This window comes from Kogia breviceps, chromosome 9, assembly GCF_026419965.1.
Source record: "Kogia breviceps isolate mKogBre1 chromosome 9, mKogBre1 haplotype 1, whole genome shotgun sequence".
Taxonomy (NCBI): Eukaryota; Metazoa; Chordata; class Mammalia; order Artiodactyla; family Physeteridae; genus Kogia; species Kogia breviceps.
The window spans coordinates 72044968-72054354 of NC_081318.1; the positions used below are offsets into that span (position 1 = coordinate 72044968).

The 9387-nt window shown below is 48.0% G+C and overlaps 1 protein-coding gene across 1 annotated transcript; it reads right to left on the bottom strand.

Moving 5' to 3' along the window:
* Nucleotides 1-3985: 3985 nt before the first annotated feature.
* On the bottom strand, nt 3986-6151 carry TWIST1 (twist family bHLH transcription factor 1). The gene is made up of 2 exons (XM_059073803.2): nt 5175-6151; nt 3986-4643 (listed from the first exon to the last, which is right to left on the bottom strand). Exon 1 carries the CDS (start codon nt 5826-5828, stop codon nt 5217-5219), a length of 612 nt encoding a protein of 203 aa, XP_058929786.1. The 5' UTR covers nt 5829-6151; the 3' UTR covers nt 3986-4643; nt 5175-5216.
* Nucleotides 6152-9387: the final 3236 nt, after the last annotated feature.

Here is a 9387-nt window from a genome sequence, read left to right on the forward strand (position 1 = left end):
TTAATTTCACTTGCTTGCAATCTCCCCTCCCCCAAGAAGGCTGCCTTCTAGGATGAATGTTTTTAGAATTGCTTTTTCTTTTCCTAATCTGGAATTTTGTTCCTCTGGCTTCAGCCTAAATCGCAAGCATAAGTACGAAGACACATCCACAAACTTGAGGGGGGGGGAGGAAAAGAAAATAGTCCACGTAAACAAGAAAGACGGCAGGCAGTTGGAGGCCCTCGCTGCAGCAAACCCCAAACGATCTCATTGCAGGGCGCCCACGAAATCCCGGCTATAATTGAGTGTTTTCTTTGAGGTTTTCTGACCATGTGCTTTTTACCATGGTTACTGTGACTCTGATACGAGAAGCTGGATATTCATTATGATCCCGTCCCACCCCTTCCCCAAGGCTTATCTCCGTGGCCCTTATAAAAGAGAATATAAAAGGCGGAATTTTGTGCCAGTGATTTTAACCTGCCCCGGCTTCCAGTGACCTGCCACATGCTCCTTCTTACTTTATGGACATCTGGGAATTCCATACATGCTTTAAACTCCAATTACACACCTTCTTCAAAGGACACGTGCTTTGATTTGCTAAGAATATTAAGTGGGCTCACATCCTGGGGCCTTGGGACAAAAGCGAATGGAAATATGTATCCCATGCCCTGTTTACTAGGTCTATCTTTTGCTGTTCAGTAAGTAAGGATCATTCATAATCCTGTTTGCATTTTCGAGGTGCCTGGCAAATAGTGGGGTGATCCGCTTTCAGAAGTGATGAGGAAACCTATTTCTCCTTCCACTTTGCCGGTACACTTTCCTTCCACAGTCGCCGGTGCTGGGGGTGGGACACGCTTTACGACACACCGGTAGAAAATTCTGGAAAAGTGGCCCGCGTGGATCCCTCTCCCGACCCCTGTTTGTCGCTAATGCGGTCCTGTCTCTGGAAATATGTGGTTGGGCCTTTGCCTGACTCTCTTGCTGCTGCTGCCCTTGCTACCGCTGACAGTTGGAGCTGCCTCCTCCGCGCAGCGGCCTGACGCTGGGCCCGGGGCTGGGGCCTTCCGCGCTGTCCCAGGAGGCCACGGACACGGTCACTCTCCCCACCGTGCAGCCGCCCGCCACCCACGCAGGGGAGTCCGGGCCCGCGCCTCCTCCCGCGCTCGCCGCAGGTGAGACTCCCGCTCCCCACGGAGTTCTGTTTGGGTTTCCGTGGCGTTTGTTCCCCGCAGGTTGGTTTGTTTTTCTTCAAATTACAGATGCAGGGAAAACCGCCTGACATCATGAGAGCGGGACAAACGCTCACTTTGAAGGATTCCTGGGCAGGACTTCAAGTGAAATCATATGCCTGAGAAGAACTTGATACCGGTCTAGAGAAAATAACCAGCTCTGAGTCTGCCAAACCGTGGAATGTGCAAAATGCTCTACTTTTTTGCAAGAGGCCAAATGTCCCTTAAAAAGCTCCATTATGAATATGAGCCTGAGGACCGAAGGAGCAAGAAGCTTGTGTCGGTTGCTGAGTGTGGGGGAAAACTACACACGTTGTGTGAGTTTCTGCTCTTTGACGTTATTTTATTAATATGTTCCACTTTGGGGAGGGTACCTGCAACTGTGCATGAATTATCATCTGTGCATGTGCTTGTTAGCAAGTGTGTGCACAAAGAGGGGAAATGTGTGTAATGGGAACAAAAATTTACTGCTTTCTTATGATTGAAGGCTGTCAATCCAACGAAATTAAAAGCAAGATTAAAAAATTCTGTGCACAGTAAAGGAAACATTCAATTGTTCAGAATTCACCCAAGACAATTTAATACAATACTTTCCCTTCAGTGAGTACATTCTGGCTAAAGGATAAAGACTCCCAGGTCCAGAAATCGTATTAAATTCTCACTTCTGAAACAGAGGTAATTCATCCTAAATGTCCTTTAAATAAGAATAGGTAGTAAAAATAAAATGAGATAAAATGAAAATCGGAAATACTGATAGAAACACAGGTGCTTCATTTCTATTCTAAAAAAGAATTGGCATTGTGGTGTGTATGGGGTGGGGAAGGTTGGGAATACAGATATAGTCTGGCAAGCTGAAAATTGTATTGTAATAGTTAATATTTTCCAACATGAATCCTTCTCATTCAAAGTAAAACTATTCACCACCTTTCATTCATTTATTTATCTGAAAATCTCGGGGAAAATATTACCTTCAGTTTAGTATTTAGTATTACTCAACATAAATGTGGCATTTGATTTTATTCCAAGTCTTTTCTCTTGTGTGAAAAGTGGAGAGGACAACACACACACACACACACACACACACACACACACACACATGCATACACATACACACAAAGAAAAAAAAAGGCAAATGGAAGGCTACTTTTTTTGAAACTTCTAGTGTCTACATCATCAGAGGTTAAGATAGAAATTACCTTCTCAGCAAGGATGGTCAGCTCCATTCTGATGTACATCAAGAAATCTGAAATATCAAATAGTCAGGCCAAGCTAGTAACAGGATTCCTCCATGAACAATTTAGAAAATGGAGGTGGTTCAATGACACACACAAAAGAGAGAATTACCATCTTGATGATCTCCCTCATCCTTCTAGGGCACCCTCTTTACATTTCTGCTCTACACACACACACACACACACACACACACACACACACACTCCACAAATAATGTTTCCGTCTTGCTATTTTGTAAAGGACAATCAAAATATAAAAAAATTATTTCCCTAGGCTTTCACTAATCTTTTAATGTAAGTAAATTCTACAGGCTCCTTACTGTAAAACATGGTCTAAAATACAATAATAAATTTACAATATTTTTATGTCAGCATTCTATGATGTGTGGAGAGGGGGACAAAAACCTTCAGGCAATATAATAACCTCAACCTGAGCTGAGCAAACACTATCTGTTTGGATTCATACACTTATTTGCCACAGTCATTATTTGAATTAGGCAGCAAAATTATTTGCCAGTTTGAAAGCATCCCTAATTATTCCTGAAGGCAATAAACTGGATTCAAAAGCTAAGAACTTAGGGATACAAAGTCACTATTTCTAATGTTATTCATTATAAAAGCCAGTATTTTTTTGGCCCAGAAATGACCAGAATGAAATTAAAAATCAAGCAACATTTGTCCCTGTTATTCCTTTACTTAACTAAATCAGATTTTGTATACATGTAAGTAACCAGGGAAAAATTCTGTGTAATTTTGGATAAAATATATTTGCTAATGAACTGACTAGAAAATGAATAGCTATAGCATTTAAAATTGTAACTGTTTCAATAGTTACCGAAGATACTGGAAGTTCAGGTTCTTTATTGTGTTCTACTCCATAGCTGTATGTACTTTAAATATAAAGGAGCATGCTTCCCAAATGGACAACATCAACATGGGAAAATATTCTTAACTTTGGCTTGTCTTCTTAGCAAACTTGACATTAAATGTCATTCTCATTCATGAAAGAAGAGTTAAGCGAATTACTTTATAAATGGAATTCTCTGTCATGCCAAATTAAACTTTATTTTCTATACATTTGTATTCATTTATATGTGTGCATAGATAGGTAATTTTGATAACACTTTATGCATCCCTTCACTGAAATAAACCTATTATTTAAAAATCCTCATAAAGAATAGAAATCATGACAAAAACAAAGAGAAAATAGTGCTGAGTTCGTAGTGCTTATTTGCATTTAACTGTTTTACAGCTGCCTTCTCAAAATATAAGCAAGAGAAGCGAATAACTGTTAAGTTTTTGCTGTCTGGGGACCTGATAAGAGATGAAGGGGAGATGCTAAGTCCACTGAACACCCAACAGGAATAATGATAAAGCTGTCTTTCTAAATAACATGCCCGTACCTGTCAGTAACTAGTTTTGAGTTTTTCACTGCTTTGTTTATATTAGTGCTCCCTCGCCCTCCTGGGTGTCTCCAGAGTTAAACAAGCAGGTTTTTACCTCCAACTTAATCCTTTAAAAATATAGACCAAACTTTAAGGTTCTGACAATTTTCAACCATATTTATTTATTGCAGAAAAATAATATACAAAGATATTTACAAAACAATCATAAAAATATGAATGCATTTAGACACCGGATCTATTTGCATTTTACCATGGGTCATCAATAAATAAATAGAATGTTGTTTTTGTATTTTAAGTTTTTTTTTCCCTCAGAGGAAGAATGAAAAAAGGAATGCACTGACTGTGATTTTGCAAGTCAGTCTGATCCAAGTATTTTTATTTCTAAAGGTGTTCTTAAAATTCCTCTGATTGTTACCATTTTAAAATGGAGAAAGTCCATAGTGATGCCTTTCCTTTCAGTGGCTGATTGGCACGACCTCTTGAGAATGCATGCATGAAAAAATAAAAATAAAAACATTCTTCGTCAAAAAAAAAAAAAAAAGGAACACAAAAAAACTGTTCAGACTTCTATCAGAATGTAGAGGTGTGAGGATGGTGCCGCTTCCCGTCCGGGAATCACTGTCCACGGGCCTGTCTCGCTTTCTCTTTTAAAAGTGCGCCCCACGCCCTGTTTCTTTGAATTTGGATTCTGCTCTTCTAATTTCCAAGAAAACCTTTGGCATATATATTTATTTTTAATTATCCAGCTCCAGAGTCTCTAGACTGTCCATTTTCTCCTTCTCTGGAAGCAATGACATCTGCAAAAACCCAGAGGGGGGAAAGTTGGTTATTGTTTAGGTCTCTGTGGCTGTTTTCTAAGACTAGTGAGCACTGTTCTTATCACCACCACGGAGAAATTACGCTGAACAACCTGGAAGGATTTCAGCCCAAGGGCAAGAGGAAGTGGGTGGGCGGAATGGAGGAGGAGGTGGAATTTGGAAACATTTGTTTTAAGGAGAACGAAAACTTGAAGCCAAAAGAAAGGGAGGCGTGGGCAAGACTGTCCTTATCCATGACCCTCGACTCTTTCTCAGTCTTCCCTCCTGTCTGTCACGCGCACTCACGCACACGCACACCCCTCACAAGGGCGCATCCCTCTCTCCTTAGCGGGGACTAAGGTGCCTTCCAGGGACGCTCGGGAGATGAGGTGGCGGTGCCAGGTGGGGTGGGAAGGCTGAAAAGGGAGTAGGAGACGGGGAGGAAGGCGAGGCGGTCAGGGAGCCGCGGCCCGGCCGTCAGTCGGTCTGCCACCTGAGCGGCGAATGGGCGCAAAGGCGCCGGGTCCTTACCTAGGTCTCCGGCCCTGCCGAGGGGGTGGGGAGCTCCGCCTGCTAGTGGGACGCGGACATGGACCAGGCCCCCTCCATCCTCCAGACCGAGAAGGCGTAACTGAGCCGCTCGTGGGCCACATAGCTGCAGCTTGCCATCTTGGAGTCCAGCTCGTCGCTCTGTAGGACCTGGTAGAGGAAGTCGATATACCTGGCCGCCAACTTGAGGGTCTGGATCTTGCTCAGCTTGTCCGAAGGCAGCGTGGGGATGATCTTCCGCAGCGCGGCGAACGCCTCGTTCAGCGACTGCGTGCGCTGGCGCTCCCGCACGTTAGCCATGACCCGCTGCGTCTGCAGCTCCTCGTAGGATTGCGGACTCCCGCCGCCGCTGCTGCTGCCTCCGCCGCCGCCGCCGGCGCCGCCGCCGCCGCCGCAGCCCGCAGACTTCTTGCCGCGCTTGCCTTGGGCTGGGCTGCCAGGCTCCTCGCCGCCTCCGACGCCCCCGCCCGCGGCCCCACCGGGCCCCGCGCCGCCCCCAGCGCTGCGCCGGCTGCTGCGCCGCTTGCGCCCCCCGCGCTTGCCGCTCGGCGGCTGCTGCCGGTCCGGCTCCTCCTCGCTGTTGCTCAGGCTGTCTTCGGCCGGCGAGACTGGTGAGCTGGACACGTCCTGCATCATCTCTCGGGCGGCAACGCGCGGCCTCGCAGGCCCGGGGCAGAAGGGCGGCCCGGGGAAGAGGAGGAGAGCCTGGCGCCTCAGCCCGCCAGCTTCCCTCGCGCGCGGCGCCGGCCCGGGCGGTGTGGACCGCGGAGGAGGGAGCGGGAGGAGGGACAGGGAGGATCTCCGCGGGGAGGGCGCGCGGGGGAGGCGGGGAGGGAGGCGGGAGGGGGAGGGGACGGTGTGGATGGCCCCGAGGTCCAAAAAGAAGGCGCCCAACGGCCGCACGCACACCCGGCTCAGCCTCCTGGAAACGCTGCCGGTGCCGGCGAGCCCTCGAGGTGTCTGGGAGTTGGGCGAAAGCTGCAGACTTGGAGGCTCTTATACCTCCGTGCAGGCGGAAAGTTTGGGGGCAGCAGTGTCATTGGCCTGACGTGGGGAGGAGGGACTTTTCGAAGTTTTATAGGAAAGTTTCCGCTTTCCAGCCCCCCTTCTCCGTCCCCACCCCCGTTCCTCGGGGTCTAACAATTCGTCCTCCCAAACCATTCAAAAACGACCTGGCCCGGGCGGCCGGCCCCTCTGCCCGCCTCCTTACTGCCCTCCCCCTTCCCTCCCCGCCACCCTCTTCCCGCGGGCGCGGGGCGATTTCCTTCCGCGCCGGAGCAAGCGGGCCGCGCCCCCGCACCCGGGAGAAGCCCGGGGAAGCGGCCGGAGGGTACCATTCCCGCCGCCTTGCCGGCCCCTCCCGGAGTGGCTGTGACAGCAGCGGCGGCAACAGCTTCTACGCAGTGGGTGAAATCTCATCTCGCCTCAGTACCCTCTAGGTCCGTGGCGCGATTTGGGACTGCTGGGGCGCGGGGGGGGGACTGGCAAGTATACCGGCAACGGCGGAGCCCACCCGATGGTCAGGTAGACGGTCCCCTCGAGTCCCAAGGGCCAAACCACCGTGGCTGGTCCTGAGGTCGTGGGCGTTTCTGAAGATGTGGCCGCGCAGGGGACTGCAGAACTGCGCCCCGGCCTATTCTCTCACCCTTCCTCGAGAAGCATCTGGGCCTTTCTGTGCCCTCCACAGTGTCACGATCTGACGTTTCCCAACACCCAAAGGACTACACCTCCGAAGATGCTAGAAAGAGGCAGACGTTCACTCTCCCGCGGAAGGCAGTCCTGTCCTTAGAGAAGGCAGCAGGGCCGGAGTGGGGCAACGCGGGGTCTTCGCCGCGGCCCTGATTGCCTGTGCTGCTAGCCCAAGGTTGAGTCCCTGTGGCTGTTTCAGCCCCACCCCACTCCCAGATAAGGCCCTGCATTGTGACCTCTAAAGGTCGGCTCTGAGAGAGTGAGACGGGGGCTCAACATTGCCTGGACACGCGGGGCTGATGGTTGCGATTGTCCCCTTCCCCACGCCACTCCCCACTCCTAGGAGGTCCAGTGAGCCTGTTCCGCGCGCCCCAAACGCATTCCAGTTGTCTGGACACTGACACTTTAAGCGTTTCTATCTAATAAGTCACAATGAAGAGCCCCGAATAGGGTATTAATGCAGATTCTGTCAAGTCGGAAGCAAGAAAAGTTGGCGAGCTTGAAAGGAAGGGACGCTGCCGTGGACGAGAACCCCATCTTTGCAATGCTAGACTTTTTTTTTTTTTTTTTTTTTTCCTTTTTGGAACGAGTTGGCAGAGAATAACCGTTTCATGTTCATTCTTTAAGTTGCAAAGCAAACCAGAGGTCAAACGCAGTAGTTAGTTTTCGGGGCAGATTTGGGGGTGCGGAAGTTGCGTGCCCTGTGCTCGGGTACCCTGCTCAGGCCGAGGTCCGCTCACGCTCTCCACGGTTTGGACTCTAAGCCGGGAATTAACTCACCTAAACTTCCCTTTCTGGGCCCGACCGAGGGTCGAGGCCCACGGTGTCCGGAGGAGGAGGCGGGAGCTCAGGCGACGCGCGGGCAGGCCATGTGGCTGTGCCCCACTGAGGCTCGCAGCTTCGGTCCCGGACCCGGAAACCCAGGGGTCTGGAGCGCCTGGGGCCGGTTCAAGGGCTCAGCCTTCCAGGGGAAGTGAGAGCAAGCAGAATCCCTTCCGCGGGGGGCGAACAAGGCTAAGCTTTCATGGAAGGGGCGACCTGCAGGGTTTGTCTATCACTATTCTTACAAATATTCATAGACAATGACCACAGCGTGCCAACTTGCCTGCTTTTTGAGTCGCTGCCATATTTCAAAATGAATGCCTGTCTGAAAATCAGATTCTACTTGACCTCCACTTAATCGTTTACAGTCAGGTCTTCTTAAAGCGCCCTCTGATAATTCACTCCTGTGATTGCATCTTCTGCCTATAGGATTTGATCTCTTGGAAGCAGTTAGAGAATAGGCAGGAATAATCTTTTTATATTTTGTAAATCTGAATCGCAGAGTATTCCACAATTCTTATTTGAACGTCGCTGCAGGATTCTTGAAAAATTTCAACCTTTACCTATGTCTGTGAGTTATTTTTAAAGATCAATCTCAAATCTTAATTTTGTTGTTTTTTTTCCCTTCAGCTGAATACTCAAAAATAAAGAGATCAAATAATTGGACTCTTTCCTTTGTGGCTATGGGTAAGCAAGACAGGAAAGTGTGGGCAAAGTGTAAACGAAACCTTACCTGCCCAAGGGGAATTGGAGTTGGGGGTGGGGGTACGAGGATGGAAATCGGGACGGAGACGCTGGAGGAGAAACCGAGTCCACAACAGCGCAGCAGCCATTAGTTAGACCGACTTCCAAAGTCATCAATCTCTAAGACTAGTTCTGTTTAAAGAGAGCCCAGCCCTTCTCTGGGCACTCAACTTCTAGGGGATAAAGAGCTCCCGGCCACTGAATACAGGGATCCCCGGGAGTGAGGCGATGCTATGGATGCAAGAATGCTTAAAACAGGGTTTAAAATGAATGAACTAAGCAGAACTACCCCGGGCACGGAATCTTCTTGATGGAGTCACAATGAAAGACTTTAGTTCTGAGGAAAAAAAATTCTCTTGTACTCTTCGAAGGAGTGGAAAATGAAGATGAGGGGTTTTGAGTATTTAAAAGTTAGTATTGAAGCAGAAGGTTGTAGCTTGCCAAATAAATTACCTTTCAAAACATCTGAGGCTTGATGCTCCCTACTTTGCAAACTTCAACATTTCCTGGCCTGATTGTCTTATCTGTATTCTACCTAACATTTTATGTAACAAATTTCTTATGCACACTTGCTGGGGCAAGAATAAAGGCAAACTCTCTTTTTAATGTGCTGAAGAGCCAAGTATAATTCTTGATATTTTGTATATGCAATGATAATGGCACCTTCCACAATATTTGGTTTAACATATGAAAGCTTACTTAGTTCTAAAATCCTAATTTCAGGCTTTTTAAAAGGGGTCTTAGGAATTTTCCTTTGGGGCTGAACTCAGCCTGACTTAAAGGATGTTAGTGGAAGACTACCTTCTTTGGGAATACTGGATTCACTGGGATTAAATCATTTCATCTACTTGTAAAATAAATGCCCTAAAAAATTAACTGAAAACAAAACAGCTTTCTTTTGCACTTGGATAATTCAAAACGAGCTTTGTTTTCAAACTGC